This window comes from Oncorhynchus kisutch, linkage group LG19, assembly GCF_002021735.2.
Source record: "Oncorhynchus kisutch isolate 150728-3 linkage group LG19, Okis_V2, whole genome shotgun sequence".
In the NCBI taxonomy this organism is placed as follows: Eukaryota; Metazoa; Chordata; class Actinopteri; order Salmoniformes; family Salmonidae; genus Oncorhynchus; species Oncorhynchus kisutch.
The window spans coordinates 20,721,234-20,739,948 of NC_034192.2; the positions used below are offsets into that span (position 1 = coordinate 20,721,234).

An 18,715-nucleotide genomic window follows, 5' to 3' on the forward strand; every position below is an offset into this window, starting at 1 on the left:
CACCCCTAATGTTGTCATTTTTGAGACTCGGGGGATGGCTCAGAGTTTCAACACAAGCGAGGGAACCAGTGTGTGTGTTGTTGGACATGCATGTGTGTGTCAATATGAGTTGTTGACTATGCATGTACAGCGTGTGTGTGTGTGGATGTGCTGGTACAGTGTGTGTCCCTGCATGGTAACAGTCTGTGATTGGACAGAGCTCAGTGGAATACCCTCTGCTCTCATCACAGAGTCGGACTGTCTCGACCAATCATAACAACTGCTCAGAAGTGCGTAGGGGCTGCTCTAGCTTTACTGCATGCTCGTTCTCTCTTTCTCTCTCTCACACACACACACACATGCGTATGGATAAGCCATTTACCCTCCTCATTAACACTGAACCCAGACATTATCCCCTACCACCAATGTAGGTGTGAAAGAGTATGTGTTTGTGTGTAAGCGTTTGTGTGTGAGACTCAATGAGCACATTGGCCTCAGAAAAAGCCACAAAATGCACACATACCAAAGCCATGCATGATTCACTATGATCAGTTCAGGGAGAAATATTCCACCTCCATGTTGATTACAGACAGAAAAGGTGCTGATCAATCGATGAGTGCAGATATATTTATGGTTCAGCCATTTACCCTCCTCATTAACACTGAACACCGGCACTACTAAAGGGAGGGAAGAGAGCAATATAGATGAGAGCAAGCAAGAAAGAGAATATAGAGACAGAAGGAAAATGCTACAGATTCATGAAAGAGACAGGGAAAGAGCACAAGCGAATGAACTGGGGATAGACACAGACAGACACGTACACGCCAAATCTGTTGTTCTCCGTTCGGACAAAATAACAATCAAATCAACTGATAAATACTGTACCAAATTAGCATGTGTATGACAACAAACCAGGACTATCTCTGGGATTAGTCTCACAATGTTGCGGGTGTGGAGAAAGAAGTAGGCTAGAGTTTCTGTTCCTGTGGTTCTCTGGAGAAACAGAGTTCAACTCAGGGCAACCTGGGTCTAGGTAGGTGTCTCTCCTTTAACCTCTTCACACTCCATCCTTCCTCTCATCCCCTTTCTATCTTCTCTCTATCCTTCATTTTAACTCCACCTCCTTTACTCCGTTCTCTCCTCCCATTTCCCCTTTTTGATACAAAATTGTAGGAAGAAAATAGTGTATTTGTATTTATTAAGGATCCCCATTAGACAAGATGCCAAGGCAGCAGCTACTCTTCCATGTGTACGTGTTTGTAGAGTGTGTCTTATCATATGTATGCGTGTCAGTGCCTCTTCACAGTCCCCGCTGTTCCATAAGGTGTATTTTAATGTTTTTTAAAATCCGATTCTACTGCTCGCATCAGTTACCTGATGTGGAATAGAATAGTACTGTGTGCCTCCCATAGTCTGTTGTTGACTTAGGGATTGACAATCCACCTCTCTCTCTCTTTACAAAGGCTGCAAAAGGTGCTCATGCATTCACCGTCGTGGCAACTGTTGCCAAGATACGGTCCTCTGTGATACAGTAATAGCTCTGTGGGTGAGGGAGGGAGGGAGTGAGCAGGTGTGTTTGAGCAGTGAACGGTGCATTATTAATAAGGTGACCTGACAATTTGGACACACCCACTCATTCAAGGGTTTTTCTTAATTTGTACTATTTTCTACATTGCAGAATAATAGTGAAATCATCAAAACTATGAAATAACACATATGGAATCACGTAGTAACCAAAAAAAGTGTTCAACAAATCAAAATATATTTTATATTTGAGATTCTTCAAAGTAGCCACCCTTTGACTTGATGCCAGCTTTGAACAATCTTGGCATTTTCGCAAGCTTCATGAGGCATTTTAGGCCATCATTGTAAATAAGAATTTGTTCTTAACTGACTTGTGTAGTTAAAGGTGAAATAAATCAATACAAATATTGAGGTAGTCACCTGGAAAGCATTAGAATTAACGTGTGCCTTGTTCAAAGTGAATTTGTGGAATTTCTTGCCTTCTTAATGCGTTTGATCCCATCAGTTGTGTGACAAGGTAGGGGTGGTATACAGAAGATAGACCTATTTGGTAAAAGACCAAGTCCATATTATGGCAAGAACAGCTCAAATAACAGAGAAATGACAGTTTCTTCAAAGTGCAAGTGCAGTCGCAAAAACCATCAAGCGCTATGATGAAACTGGCTCTCATGAGGACCGCCACCGGAAAGGAAGACCCAGAGTTACCTCTGCTGCAGAGGAGTAAGTTCATTAGTTACCAGCCTCAGAAATCGACAATTAACTGCACCTCAGACTGGAGCCTAAATACTAGTGACTTGTCAGTGATTTATTTAGAATTCAAGGCACACATAACCAGTATGGCTACGGTCATGGAAATTCACAGGAACACTCAAAGTCAATCTTAAATGAATCATCCTTTATTGGTCAGTGCGCTGGAGAGGTTCCAATCAAATCAATGCAGCATGGCACATGTCAATCAGGAGCTCACTTTGGGCAAACCCAGCAGTTGTCTTATATACGGCTATACACAGACAAGTTATATATATGCATGATTTAGCATAATTCCTTAATCATTACCGTTTTGTTTCATAACATGTGACAGACCAATACCGCACAACTTCTTCTCTCCAAGCCGAGACCTTGAAACTGAGATATTTTTTGTTCTCGTTCTCAAAATAAGGTCTGGGTGTACTGCCAAATTCCAGATACTGATAAGTGAGGATTCGTTAAATCAGTCACTTGCATGAACACATCCATTGGTTATTAGAACACAGAAATGAGTTTTAAGAAAAGCACAAACATTGAAATTCCCATTACACTACCAAAGCATTCTGCAGCGATACGCCATCCCATCTGGTTTGCGCTGAGTGGGACTAAGGAAAAGCAGCCAATAAGTGCTCAGCATATGTGGGAACTCCTTCGAGACTGTTGGAAAAGCATTTCAGGTGAAGCTGGTTGAGAGAATGTCAAGAGTGTGCAAAGCTGTCATCAAGGCAAAGGGTGGCTACTTTGAAGAAACTAAAATATATTTTGATTTGTTTAACACGTTTTTGGTTACTACATGATTCCATGTGTTATTTCATAGTTTTGATGTCTTCAATATTATTCTACAATGTAGAAAATAATACAAATAAAGAAAAACACATAAATGAGTAGGTGTCCAAATTTGACCGGTACTGTAGTTTGGCGTCCTGAAGCTGTGCAAAACTTGTAGAACATTGATTTAAAAAAAAATTTAAAACAAGGCCAACGTTATATTTACAGATTTTTATTTTTTAATTATGGTGCAAACAATGACATCCAGATATATTGATACACAATTTTACTGTGCGTGTGTATGTGCATCTGTGTGAGTATGAGTGTATGTGTATATGAAAGAGAGAAATAGCGAGCGAGCGCACAGAACTTAGTGAGCATACTCCTATGAGTAGCTACTAGAAGCCAGTCGGTCAGTCAGAAAGCGAGGGAGTAAAAACAGAGGGATAGAAGCCTTGCCTCCACACAATTCTCTACATCTGTATAAACAGACGACCACAGAGAGAGAGAGATAATGATAAGAGGTTATCCTATGTACACATGTACAGTACGCATTGCACGCACGCCGATGAACAAACGCGCACACACTTTGTCACTTCAACTAAAGGACTAAATGTTCATTTCTATTTCCCCCCCCGCTATCCCCCCCCCCCACATATTTTATTCTACTCCTTCTCCTCCCCACTTCATCCTCTCTTCCTTCTTTCACACTCCTCTCCTTCCCTCTCTCCCAGGTAGCGTCAGACTATAACAGCGGAGGCAAGATACTAAATAAAACCCTTAAAGGACATACGTGATTGGGTTGCGTGCACTGTGTCACAATTACCCAGCATCCACTGGGACAGAACACAAACCATTTACCCCCATCAGGACGTCATGACAACGGTATGCAAATTTACAGTATACAAGTTTTGGGTGAATTCACCATGCAAGGAATACTTTTCTCTTTTAGTGTGTGTGTGAGAGAGAATGTGCGTGTTAGTGTGTAACATTTATTAAGCGTACTCTATATCCAGAATAATTTACATAAAAGGACAATATTTATTTGAACAGGGCAGGGCGGAGAGCCTGGGTAACCATGGTATGGAGTGCGAGAGGTGGGGCTTAGGTGAGTGTCAAAGAGACAGGGTAGGATAGGGGGGAAGGGGGGGGGGGGTTATAGGGCTGCTGTTTGGGGGGGATAAAGGAGGAGGCTGCGGTGAGTTTGTGGGAAAAGAGGTGGTTGTGGGGTAGAGAGGAGGATGAGGATAGGGAGGTTGCAGGCAGACTCAGCGACACTCCCACACTTTGACTGTCTGATCAACGCTGCCTGTTACCACGTATGGAGCAGTCCGGTGCATATCTGGAAGACAGAGATACAGATGTAAGAGACAATGGAAGATGGACTGGGTGGAGGCAGAACTGTGGAACTGGCAGAAGGGTGTTGGAGATTACACACAGAAACAGGTGGTTTTGACGAGACGTGCAACAATGTGAGGGAATGCCCACAAACACGTGGATACAAACACACTCTTACCCAGAGAGGTAACAAAGTGTTCGTGGGCACACAGGGTCTTCATGCAGCGCTTGTTCTTGTAGTCCCAGATCCTCAGAGTCTTATCATCAGCACAGCTCACTATGAACCTGCCTCCAGGGTGCACCAACACACCACGCACCCAGTTATCATGACCCACCTAGACGGAGGATAGAACACGTTACACACACTAGACCAGTGTTTCCCCAACTCCAGTCGTCGAGTACCCCCAATAGTACATGTTTTATTATATCCCCAGACAAGCACACCCGATTCAACTTAATCACCAAACCCTTGACTTGAATGAGGTGTGTTTGTCTGGGGCTACAATGAAAATGTGTGCGGTTGGGGGTACTTGAGGACCGGCGTTGGGAAACACTGTACTAGACCAACCTGTGAAAAAAAACACTGGAAACCAATCGGGTTACCTGAGGAGGAGGTAACACACACACACTCACCAGAGTCATAAGGCACATGCCAGTGCTGATGTCCCACATCTTGATGGTCTTATCTCTAGAGCCAGAGAGAAGGAACGGACCAGACTTCCCATTCTTCTTACTCTACAGAGAGAGAAAGAGGGGAGGGGGAGAGAGAGCGAGAGACAGGGGGAGAGAGAATATGCTCATCATTTAAAAGCAAGTGTGTATGCACCGTTACATTGTTAACCTACAAAAGTACCCACGGTTTTGAAATTAATATCTAGAAAATTACAGAGGGTTAAAGAATGGTTTGACACTAGCTGCCCGTTTTCATTTCTCCTGGTTAAAATCCTGCAATCTTGTGGCCTAGTGGTCTTAAACCACTGCCTCTGGATCACATTTACCGCTGTGGCATGGGTTGCACCACTGCTATTGCACCAAAAATCCTTGTTCTACTGTCTCTTCTCTATCCAATAAAGCATAAAATGCAAAAAATATGCCTTTAAAAAAAATCTGCTATCTTATTGGTTGAGCTCTGGTACTATGTTCACTGGTTTTCAAAGACACCACCAGAGAGTCTTTAAATTCCAGGTTTCACAGACATCCTGGTTGGAGGATTATGGATTTCCTGCTTATTCCTGCCTGATTCTGGGAATCTTCCAACCAGGATTTCTGGTAAACCTGGGAATTTTGGTAGAGTTACCAAATCTTTGCAACCCTAACCAAATGTGACTCACCATCTGGATTTGGTCTTATGTAGCAACATGTTCAATTGTGTTTTTTACATTGGATAGTAGAGACAAAATGGTATATCATACACTGAATTTTTGTGGAACAATGGGAAAGTAATTCTGCTTTGAAAGTTGATAAACTTGTAAACTCACTTTTGAGAAAATGGACCTTGAATATTTTGGTACCTACTTGAGAGCTCTTATTTGTCTAAACCCATTCAGCATCGTTCACACCCTCTTAAGCTTTAGCCCCACCCATCTCCTTGCGTTCAGAGCGCACACTTGAGGCTCTGGTCAATGATTTGTTTACCTCTGGATAACATGAAAACAGCCTAACCAGCTCTGCTAGCAACAATTTCATTACACTTTTTTTGCCGACGTTTACTGACACTGGCCATATTCAACGCGTGTTGTATCCTTTAGCTTAAGACACGTAGCTAGCTAGCTAGGTAAACAATGAACCTAGCTAGGTAAACAACGTGTAAGATCACACACACGTCACATAACGTTAGCTAGCGAGCCAGCCAGCAAACGTTAGCTAGTTAAACAACAATGAACATAGTGCCAAATCATGCCATTACTACCCTGCATGAATCTGCAGGGAGCTAACCAACCAGGTTCAATGTTAGCTAGCTAACATTAGCCTTTAACTAGCAAAGCAAACGGTTCTGGGATACGAATAGTCATACACATAATGTTAGCTATGGAGCCAGCCAGCTAACGTTAGCCAACTAGCTAATAGTACACTTTAGCTTGAAATTAAACCACTTTCTGTCAAAATTAGAAAATTAATATCTGAAAACGTAGCTAGCTAGACTATCTTACCTGTATACATCATCGTGCATGGACGTGTCTCCCTGTCATGAAGACCATGCCACGGTTGCCCTTAGTTTGATGATGTAATCCGGAGACAGGTGTTTCCTCCATCTCTTTAACTATCATACTCTAATTCTACTGATTTCAAAACTTGATCCTCCAGGAAGTGGAGAGCAACACTTATGCAGCTCCGCTACACAATACATTTAAAAAAAGCTGCGTTCTACAGGATTACCAACACAGACTGACCAGCTCAAATAGACTGAAGCCTTCTATATGGCAGACCAATTCAAACTCCTCTCTCTGCATGTCCTGCCCACTCATTATCTTAGTCAATAATGGCTAGTGGGAAGGTTGCTGGATTTTTCTGTGTGCTTAATCAACAAGGCTTGTAATGTAACAATTGTATTTGTATTTACAGATGACATACAAGTTTGTTATTAAGGCACATGAAAGTTTACATGTTCAAGATGGTATTTCTGCCCAAAAAAGCATTTTGATAAAAAATGAATAACATTCAAATGGCTCTCTTGTGAAGTCGATACTTGCGACATACGCCAAGTTTCCTGAAACGGGTCACAAATAGGGTTACTGCAGTGTTTCCCAAACTCGGTCCTGGGGACCACAAGGGGTGCATGCTTTGTTTTCTGCTCTAGCACTATACTGCTGATTCAAATAATGAAAGCATGATGATTAGTTGATTAGTTTGAATCAACTGTGTAGTGCTAGGTGAAAAACAAAATGTGCAACCCTTGGGGTCCCCAGGACAGAGTTTGGGAAACACTGGGTTACGGAGTCAGGATTAGGGTTAGTGTGTGTACATAGAGGTTCTCCTCACCTCCGAGCTGGTAGCCTCCAGGATGGTAGGGTGAGCGGTATCGGGGGCCCATGCGATACACTCCACCACGTGTTCGTGCTCTCGCAGCTCAGCCTTACACTCCTTGGAGGTTGCCACCCACACACGCACCGTCTGGTCGTTGGAACAGCTGGCGATAAGAGAACCATCCTGGTTGGGCCGGACCATCCTCACCCACTCCCTGTGGCCTGTAAATGTCTTTACACAATACCTAGAGAAAGAAAACACTGGAGAGTTATATACATACACTACTGCAGCAACACTGATATACGAGACATTTTGCAACACCAGAATGTGTCTGCCACTGGATTAATAAAACATGAGATTAAGTATTTCAGCACCTGATAAGTGAGAAGTCAATCAAATGTATTTATAAAGCCCTTTTTACATCATTCGATAAGTGTGTTTGTGTGTCTCACCCAGTGGCCACCTCCCACATTTTGATGGTCTTGTCTCTGGAGGCGGAGACTATGTGGTCTCCGTTGGGCATGATGGCTACAGACGACACGTTATGGTCATGACCTGAAACAGATGGCGGAGAGAGGGAAAGAGATATCAGTAAACCTAATACAAAATAAACAGTTCCACTTTACAGTAATTACATAGTAGTAACCAAATATATAGAATAATTCTATTTCAATTTAAAAATATTTATTCAGGGTTTTCAGGTCATGTTTCATACATACACTACATGACCAAAGTATAAGGACAAATGCTTGAACATTTAATTCCAATATCATGGGCATTAATATGGAGTTGGTCCCCCCTTTGCTGCTATAACAGCCTTTACTCTTCTGGGAAGGCTTTCCACTAGATGTTGAAACGTTGCTGCGGGGACTTGTTTCCATTCAGCCACAAGAACCTTAGTGAGGTCCAGCACTGATGTCGGATGATTAGGCCTGGCTAGCAGTCGACGTTCCAATTCATCCCAAAGGTGTTCGATGGGGTTGAGGTCAGGTCTCTGTGCAGACCAGTCAAGTTCTTCCACACCGATTTTCAACAAACCATTTCTCTTTGGACCTCGCTTTGTGCACGGGGCATCATCATGCTGAAAGAAAGTGCCTTCCCCAAACTGTTGCCACAAAGTTGGATGTCATTGTATGCTGTAGAATTCAAGGCACACTTAACCAGCATGATTACCACAGCATTCTGCAGCGATATGCCATCCCATCTGATTTGCGCTTAGTGGGACTATCATTTGTTTTTCAACAGGACAAATAACCCAAAACACACCGCCAGGCTGTGTAAGGGCTATTTCACCAATAAGGAGAGATTGATGGAGTGCTGCTTCAGATGACCTGACCTCCACAATCACCCAATCCAATTGAGATGGTTTGGGATGAGTTGGACCAAAGAGTGAAGGAAAAGCAGCCAGTGCTCAGAAGATGTGGGAACTCCTTCGAGACGGTTGGAAAAGCATTCCTCATGAAGCTGGTTGAGAGAGTGTGCAAAGCTGTCATCAAGGCAAAGGGTGGCTACTTTGAAGAATCTAAAATATATTTTGATTTGTTTAACAATTTGTTTGACTCCATGTGTGCTATTTCATAATGTTGATGCCTTCACTATTATTCTATAATGCAGAAAACAGTAAAGAAACCCTGGAATGAGTAGGTGTGTCCCAAACTTTTGACTGGTACTGTATGTGTCTGTATACAGTGGGGAGAACAAGTATTTGATACACTGCCGATTTTGCAGGTTTTCCTACTTACAAAGCATGTAGAGGTCTGTAATTTTTATCATAGGTACACTTCAACTGTGAGAGACGGAATCTAGAAAATCCAGAAAATCACATTGGATGATTTTTAAGTAATTAATTTGCATTTTATTGCATGACATAAGTATTTGATCACCTACCAACCAGTAAGAGTTCCGGCTCTCACAGACCTGTTAGTTTTTCTTTAAGAAGCCCTCCTGTTCTCCACTCATTACCTGTATTAACTGCACCTGATTAAACTCATTACCTGTATAAAATACACCTGTCCACACACTCAATTAAACAGACTCCAACCTCTCCACAATGGCCAAGACCAGAGAGCTGTGTAAGGACATCAGTGGTACAATTGTAGACCTGCACAAGGCTGGGATAACTTTTTGGTCTAAACTCCACTCGCAGTGTTTGGAGGAGGAAGAAGGATGAGTACAACCCCAAGAACAACATCCCAACCGTGAAGCATGGAGGTGGAAACATAATTCTTTGGGGATGCTTTTCTGCAAAGGGGACAGGATGACTGCACCGTATTGAGGGGAGGATGGATGAGGCCATGTATCGCGAGATCTTGGCCAACAATCTGCTTCGCTCAGTAAGAGCATTGAAGATGGGTCGTGGCTGGGTCTTCCAGCATGACAACGACCCGAAACACACAGCCAGGGCAACAAAGGAGTGGCTCCGTAAGAAGCATCTCAAGGTCCTGGAGTGGCCTAGCCAGTCTCCAGACCTGAACCCAATAGAAAATCTTTGGAGGGAGCTGAAAGTCCGTATTGCCCAGCGACAGCCACCGAAACCTGAATGATCTGGAGAAGGTCTATATGGAGGAGTGGGCCAAAATCCCTGCTGCAGTGTGTGCAAACCTGGTCAAGAACTACAGGAAACGTATGATATCTGTAATTGGAAACAAAGGTTTCTGTACCACATATTAGTTTCTGCTTTTCTGATGTATCAAATACTTATGGCATGCAATAAAATGCAAATTAATTACTTTAAAATCATACAATGTGATTTTCTGGATTTTTGTTTTAGATTCCGTCTCTCACAGTTGAAGTGTAGCTATGATAACAATTACAGACCTCTACATGCTTTGTAAGTAGGAAAACTTGCAAAATCGGCAGCGTATGAAATACTTGTTCTCCCCACTGTATATAAATAATACATATTTCATGGTTTACCATTTCAGATAACTTCAGTTAGATAGAATGCATTCGGAAAGTATTCAGACCCCTTGAATTTTTCAACATTCCTACGTTACTGCCCTATTCTGAAATGGGTTAAATATGTTTTTCCTGAATCTCCACAATACCCCATAATGACAAAGCAAAAACAGTTTTTTAAGAAACGTATAATTTTTTTTTACCTTACGGAAATAAGTATTCAGACCCTTTGCTATGACGCTCAGGATGGTCTGAATACTTTCCAAATGCACTGTATCTTTAGATGGGTTATGTACAGGATTTGGACATTTTCACATTGTTAGAAGGCAGTGCTTCTGTCGTCCCAGGGACCGAAAGGGGTGCACCCCCCCCCCCCCCCTTTCATACATCGAACTCCAATGAAAGGTTTGATGGGTCCCGAGGGCAAGGACCAAGAAGCACAGCTCAAAGATGTATGGACAGGTATGGTAGCAGATTCTCAGCGGGACCAAGCCATCCACACACAATGGAGGCAAATTAAATATTTGAAAATAAATAAACTAAAGTCGAAAGGAGGGTTTGGTCTTTGGAGGTCTACTGTGGAATGAAATACAATTGTTTTCCCTTTTTATAAATAACATATTTTTCCAGTTTTAAAAAGTCAATCAAATACTGCAGCCATTGACTGCAATGGAGGGTGGACCTTTTTCCACTCAAGAACTACAAGTATCTTATAGAAAAACCAGCTGCACTGACCTGGACACCATTAAACCAGTAGGTGGTGGACCAAAAAAAGGCCAGCAGGGGGCACAATTATACACGGACTCCAAACATTACAGACAATGTTGAAAAAACACTTGGCAAAAATAGGGATGGGCATTCGACAGTTTTTTTTTACCTGTTCAGTACATATATTCAAGTACTAGAATGAAAACAAATATAATATTTAGAACAGGCCCACATTGAAGAAAAAAAGTGTGCGTATTTAGACCTATGCCAACAGTGCGCAACAAACACCTAATTTATCATAACCATTACAGATAACAAATCATGATTGCAGCATTTCTCCATCTATACTGAACAAAAATATAAATGTAACACGTAAAGTGTTGGTCCCATGTTTCATGAGTTGAAATAAAAGGTCCCATAAATGTTCCATATGCACAAAAAAAGCAGATTTTGTTCAAATTTACATCCCTGTTAGCATTTCTCCTCTGCCAAGATAATCCATCCACCTGACAGGTGTGGAATATCAAGAAGCTGATTTAACAGTATGAGCATTACACAGGTGCACCTTGTGCTATGGACAATAAAAGGCCGCAAAAATATGCACACAACACAATGCCACAGCTGTCTCAAGTTGAGGGAGCGTACAATTGGCATGCTGACTGCAGGAATGGCCACCTGAGATGTTGCCAGATAATTATGTTAATTTCTCGGCCTCCAAAGTCATTTTAGAGAATTTGGCAGCACGTCCAACCGGCCTCACAACCGCAGACCAACCCAGGACCTCCAATCAGGCTTCTTCACCTTCGGAAGCATCCGAGACCAGCCACCCGGACAGCTGATGAAACTGTGGGTTTGCAAAACTAAATCATTTCTGGAGGCACATTGTCATGCCATTCATCTGCCGCCATCACATTTTTCAGCATAATAATGCAAGGCCCCGTGTCAAGCTGAAAATGTCCCAGTTCTTCCATGGCCTTCATACTCACCAGACATGTCACCCATTGAGCATGTTTGGGATGCTCTGGATCAACGTATACAACAGCGCATTCCAGTTCCCGCCAATATTCAACAACTTGGCACAGCCATTGAAGAGAGGGACAACATTCCGCAATCAACAGCCTGAGATGCGAAGTAGATGTGTCACACTGCATGAGGCAAATCGCTGGTCACATCAGATAATGACTGGTTTTCTGATCCACGCCCCTACTTGTTTATTTTTTTACGGTATCTGTGACCAGAGGTATATCTGTATTATCAGTCAGACCCTAATCTATGGATTTCACATAAGTAATTTATTTCAATTGACTGATTTATGTACAGTGGCAAGAAAAAGTATGTGAACCCTGTAGAAATACCTGGATTTCTGCATAAATTGGTCATAAAATTTGATTGGATTATCATGTAGGTCACAACATTAGACAAACACAGTCTGTTTAAACTAATAACAAACAATTATATGTTTGTCTTTATTGAACACACAGTGTAAACATTCACAGTGCAGGGTATGTGAACTCTTGGATTTAATAACTGGTTGACCCTCCCTTGGCAGCAATAACCTCAACCAAACGTTTTCTGCCGTTGCAGATCAGACCTGCACAGCGGTCAGAAGGAATTGTGGACCATTCCTCTTTACAAAACCGTTTCAGTTCAGCAATATTCTTGAGATGTCTGGTGTGAACTGCTCGAGGTCATGCCACAGTATCTCAAATCGGGTTGAGATCAGGACTGACTGGGCCACTCCAGAAGGCGTATTTTCTTCTATTGAAGACATTCTGTTGTTGATTTACTTTTGTGTTGTTGTCCTGTTGCATCACCCAATTTTTGTTGAGCTTCAATTGGCGGACAGATAGCCTAACATTCTCTTGCAAAATGTCTTGATAAACTTGGAAATGCATTTCGATGATAGCAAGCTGTCCAGGCCCTGAGGCAGCAAAGCAGCCCCAAACCATGATGCTCCATCCACCTTACTTTACAGTTGGGATGAGGTTTTGTTGTTGGAGTGCTGTGCCATTTTTTCCTCCACACATAGTGGTGTGTGTTCCTTCCAAACAACTCAACTGTAGTTTCATCTGTCCACAGAATATTTTGCCAGTAGCACTGTGGAACATCCAGATGCTCTTTTGCGAACTTCAGACGTGCAGCAATGTTTTTTTTTGACAGCAGTGGCTTCTTCCGTGGTGTCCTCCAATGAACACCATTCTTGTTTAGTGTTTTACGTATCGTAGACTCGTTAACAGAGATGTTAGCATGTTCCAGAGATTTCTGTAAGTCTTAACCTCATTTAGCATTCTGCTCTTGCAGTCATCTTTGCAGGACGGTCACTCCGAGGGAGAGTAGCAACAGTGTTGAACTTTCACCATTTACAGGCAATTTGTCTTGCCGTGGACTGATGAACATCAAAGCTTTTAGAGATAATTTTGTAACCCTTTCAAGCTTTATGCAAGTCAACAATTCTTAATCTTAGGTCTTCTGAGATGGTTCACATCAGGCAACGCCTCGTGAATAGCAAACTCAAGTTTTGTGAGTGTTTGTTATAGGGCAAGGCAGCATCTACATTCTCGTCTCATTGATTGGACTCCAGGTTAGCTGACTCCTGACTCCAATTAGGTTTTGGAGAAGTCATTAGCCTAGGGGTTCACATACTTTTCCCAACCTACACTGTGAATGTTTAAATTACGTTTTAACTATAGTTAATAATGTGTGTGTTATTAGTTTAAGCACACTATGTTTGTCTATTGTAGTGATCAGATCACATTTGATGACCAATTTATGCATAAATCCAGGTCAATCCAAAAGGGTCATACTTTTTCTTGCCACTGAATATGAACTGTTACTCAGTAAAATCTTTGAACTTGTTGCATGTGTATATTGTAAAAAAAAGACATTCATTTTCACAGTATTTATGCATCCAGATAAAAGGGAAGAAGCAACCAGCGCTCAAAGTCAAGTTCTAGTACCTTCTTAAAGTTTGCTTTTAGGTCTTTAAAATGGCAGGTAACAGACAACCAAACCAGTATTCAGACTCACTTTTTGTTACGTTACAGACTTATTCTAAAAACTACACACAATACCCCATAATGACAGCGCAAACAGGTTTTTAGATAGATTTTTGCAAATGTAATACAAAAAAATATTTAAAAAACAGAAGGTATTTACATAAGTATTCAAACCTTTTGGTATGAGACTCAAATGAGCTCATCCTGTTTCCATTGATCATCCTTGAGCTGTTTCAACAACTTGGGAGCCTGCGGTAAATTCAAGTGATTGGACATGATATGGAAAGGCTATAGTTTGTCGAGTTTGGCTGGGCGGACAGCTCTATGAAGAGTCTTGGTGGTTCTATACTTCTTCCATTTAAGAATGATGGAGGTCACTGTGTTCTTTTGGGTACCTTCAATGCTGCAGACATTTTTTGGTACCCTTCGCTAGATCTGTGCCACGACACAATCCTGTCTCGGATCTCTACGGACAATTCCTTCGACCTCATGACTTGGTTTTTGCTCGGACATGCACTGTCAACTGTGAGACCTTATATAGACAGGTGTGTGCCTTTCCAAATCATGTCCAATCAAATTGAATTTACCACAGACTCCAATCAAGTTGTAGAAACATCAAGGATGCACCGGAGCTCAATTTCTAGTCTCATTGCAAAGGGTCTGAATACTTTTGTAAATAAGGTTGTTGTTGTTTTTTTGCAAAAATGTCTAAAAACCTGTTTTCGCTTTGTCATTATGGGTTATTTTGTGTAGATTGATGGGGAAGAAAATGCATTTAATCCATTTTAGAAAAAGGCTGCATTGTAACAAAATGTGGAATAAGTCAAGGGGCCTGAATACTTTCTGAATGCACTGTATAATATTAAACAGGTGTCTCAAATTTGAACAATAATGCCTGTTTTGAATTAATCCTGTCTGATCGGGGATGATTATGGAAGGTAAGTGCTAGGGTTTTAGCTAATATCCAATCCAAAAGCGAGAGAGGGTCCTTATCTTTCTTTAGGATGAGTGATATAGTGGCTTGATAAAAAGTCTGGGGTATAGAGATTTATCAAAACAGTGGGAGTAGGCTGAAGCTAATAGTGGACGGAGTTGTTTAGAAAATGTCTTAAAATTCAGCTGAAAACCCGTCTGGTCCCGGTAAAAATTCTGAAGTGGTAAATGGTTTATTTATCAAGATCCATTCTCACTGCATCTGTTAGCTTGGGTATTGGTAAACTTGAGAGGAAAGCATCTGTCAAGTGATCTCCAGAGGCTTCAGTGCGATATAAATCAAAACTCATTTGAGATCAACCCTGCTTCGGTACGATATTAGGTGGGAGGCTGTGGATTGTCTTAATTGGTGGGCTAGAATTCTATTTCTATGGTAGGAACCATGTAAGTACACTAACAGTGTAGGTAGGTCAGGGTTTCTGTTAGCCGGTAAATGCCGGCTTTAGGACATGCTGTAGCGGTTTGTCACATGCAATATGCTTTGTGGACTTCACCAGACAGAGGTTACTCTCCGGTTTTGTGAGTAAACAAAAAGGTGTGGTGAGGTATCTCCTGATTGTCTCGGCCTTTAGGCATATACCACGGCTCAATCATGGCTAGAAGGGATCCAGCTATTGCCAAATTAACGTCAAATGTAGATTTTCTTTGCATTTTAGCTAACCTTAACCCAAACTCCGTTACCCTTACCTTTTCCTAGCCTTAGCCGGTTAGGATTATTCGGTTATGTTAATTCTCCTAACCTGCTGCCTAAATTCTCCTAACCTGCAATGAAAAGTCAAATATGACATTATTTGACAAAAGCTGGATCGCTTTAAGCCATGACATGCTGGCCCGCTGTTCGCAGACAGTCATGATTTGTTATTTATTAGGCCTAATTAAAAATGTTCATGCCTAGGCTCAATTGCCTAACGTTTTCAAAGAAATAGCCTATAGGACAAGTCGTTTGCAAATAATATTATATTTTGAAGTAGTGCTTTATTACTGTATATACATATGGATGTCCAGTTCATTCTAATCTTGCTGGTCACATTGTCCGGCACCAAAACATAAATCCTGAGGTAGGTACACATTGGTAAATAGTGCTTGTTATGCTGTTGTACCATTTGGAGGAACACACACACACACACACACACACACACACACACACACACACACACACCTCAGCCCCTCACCGTGCATGGTGCGGATGCACTCGAAGCCCTGGAAGTCCCACAGCTTGATGGTCATGTCTGCAGAACAGGAAGCCAGCAGCTTGCCCGTCTGGTCAAAGGAGATGTCCTGGACAGAGTCTGTATGGCCCTTCAGTGTCCGCTCAAAGTCCCCTGCCTCATAGTCCCACACCTAGAGAGATACACACACATTACAAACACACAGTCAGTTAATATCACTTTGAAACCTTTTCAACATGACAATAAATGTCCTCTGGATCAATGCAAACGAGCATACAATGTTTTGGAAATTGGAATCATACCCAATGCAAATGAGTGAGAGAGAGAAAGAAAGGAGAGACGACAACAAAAATATAAAGAAAGAGTAGAGGGAAAGAGAGACAATGAAAGAAAGAGCAGGAGAAGATTTGCATGTATCCCAGGGTACAGTACTCTGTGCTCTGCCAGCGTTGCCCCTGGTTACCAGAGCATCACCCCATCTCAACGTAGATAAGCAGTGACACAGCAGAAAAGAGTGAGGGAGATTGAGAGAAAAAGCAAGAGAACAGGCTGAATGAACAACAAAACACTGAATGCAATATGAAATTGTATGAAATATTTTGGGGAATGGCCTCGTCTCCGAGGGACGATGGCAGGTAGCCCTAAGAGATATTCTGTTGAATCTGACAATTAATCTTAATGGTTGTACAGTCGTCTCAAATAAAACTGAAGGACATCGGCGTTACTCTGGACCCTGATCTCTCTTTTGACGAACATATCAAGACTGTTTCAAGGACAGCTTTTTTCCATCTACGTACCTATCACTCTGATTTGGTCCTGCCATACATACCTACACGTACGCTACGGTCACAAGACGCAGGCCTCCTAATTGTCCCTAGAATTTCTAAGCAAACAGCTGGAGGCAGGGCTTTCTCCTATAGAGCTCAATTTTTATGGAATGGTCTGCCTACCATGTAAGAGACGCAAACTCGGTCTCAACCTTTAAGTCTTTACTGAAGACTCATCTCTTCAGTGGGTCATATGATTGAGTGTAGTCTGGCCCTGGAGTGGGAAGGTGAACGGAAAGGCTCTGGAGCAACGAACCGCCCTTGCTGTCTCTGCCTGGCCGGTTCCCCTCTTTCCACTGGGATTCTCTGCCTCTAACCCTATTACAGGGGCTGAGTCACTGGCTTACTGGTGCTCTTTCATGCCATCCCTAGGAGGGGTGCGTCACTTGAGTGGGTTGACTCACTGATGTGATCTTCCTGTCTGGGTTGTGCAGTGGCGGAGATCTTTGTGGGCTATACTCGGCCTTGTCTCAGGATGGTAAGTTGGTGGATGAAGATATCCCTCTAGTGGTGTGGGGGCTGTGCTTTGGCAAAGTGGGTGGGGTTATATCCTTCCTGTTTGGCCCTCTTCGGGGGTCTCATCGGATGGGGCCACAGTGTCTCCTGACCCCTCCTGTCTCAGCCTCCAGTATTTATGCTGCAGTAGTTTATGTATCGGGGGGCTGGGGTCAGTTTGTTATATCTGGAGTACTTCTCCTGTCTTATCCAGTGTCCTGTGTGAATTTAAGTATGCTCTCTCTAATTCTCTCTTTCTCTCTCTCAGAGGACCTGAGCCCTAGGACCATGCCTCAGGACTACCTGGCATGATGACTCCTTGCTGTCCCCAGTCTACCTGGCCGTGTTGTGCCTGTGATTATTATTATTTGACCATGCGGGTCATTTATGAACATTTGAACATCTTGGCCATGTTCTGTTATAATCTCCACCCGGCACAGCCAAAAGACTGGCCATCCCTCATAGCCTGGTTCCTCTCTAGGTTTCTTCCTAGGTGTTGGCCTTTCTAGGGAGTTTTTCCTAGCCACTGTGCTTCTACACCTGCATTGCTTGCTGTTTGGGGTTTTAGGCTGTGTTTCTGTACAGCACTTTGATATATCAGCTGATGTACAAAAGGCTATATAAATCAATTTGATTTGATGTGGGGCTGCTGGCATCGAAACCCACCCCACTGGGGAAGAGGAGCTCCAATGATGTGCCTTAAGGTTATTATAGCTGGTGGTGGTGAGGGTGGTGGATGGTTGTCGAAAACTGTTGCTGAAAAACAGCAAGTGAGAGAACGAGGGTAAGTTGACATATACAGTTGAAGTCGGAAGTTTACATACTCTTTAGGTTGGAGTCATTCAAACTCGTTTTTCAACCACTTCACAAATTTCTTGTAAACAAACTATAGTTTTGGCAAGTCGGTTAGGACGTCTACTTTGTGAGCATCCTTGGGAGCAATTTCCAAACGCCACATTCATCTGTACAAACAATAGTACGCAAGTATAAACACTATGGGACCACGCAGCCGTCATACCGCTCAGGAAGGAGACGCGTTCTGTCTCCTAGAGATGAACGTACTTTGATGCGAAAAGTGAAAATCAATCCCAGAACAGCAGCAAAGGGCCCTATGAAGATGCTGGAGGAAACAGGTACAAATATATCTATATCCACAGTAAAACGAGTCCTATATCGACAGAACTGAAAGGCCGCTCAGCAAGGAAGAAGCCACTGCTCCAAAACTGCAAAAGGGGGAGGCTTGCAAGCCGAAGAACACCATCCCAACCGTGAAGCACGGGGTGGCAGCATCATGTTGTGGGGGTGCTTT

The 18,715-nt window shown here is 42.5% G+C and overlaps 1 protein-coding gene across 4 annotated transcripts in view; it reads right to left on the reverse strand.

Moving 5' to 3' along the window:
* Positions 1-3,234: 3,234 nt before the first annotated feature.
* The window catches only part of LOC109864432 (lissencephaly-1 homolog B), a 51,971-nt gene continuing 36,490 nt past the window's right edge, over positions 3,235-18,715 (reverse strand). For all 4 annotated transcript variants that reach the window (XM_020452220.2, XM_020452221.2, XM_020452222.2 and 1 more), the window contains exons 6-11: positions 16,088-16,256; positions 7,773-7,875; positions 7,336-7,564; positions 4,990-5,091; positions 4,535-4,691; positions 3,235-4,360 (exon numbers count right to left, since the gene is read on the reverse strand). In XM_020452220.2, coding sequence (XP_020307809.1) covers positions 4,287-4,360; positions 4,535-4,691; positions 4,990-5,091; positions 7,336-7,564; positions 7,773-7,875; positions 16,088-16,256 — 834 coding nt within the window. In that variant the 3' untranslated portion in view covers positions 3,235-4,286. The remainder of the gene's footprint in view (positions 4,361-4,534; positions 4,692-4,989; positions 5,092-7,335; positions 7,565-7,772; positions 7,876-16,087; positions 16,257-18,715) is intronic.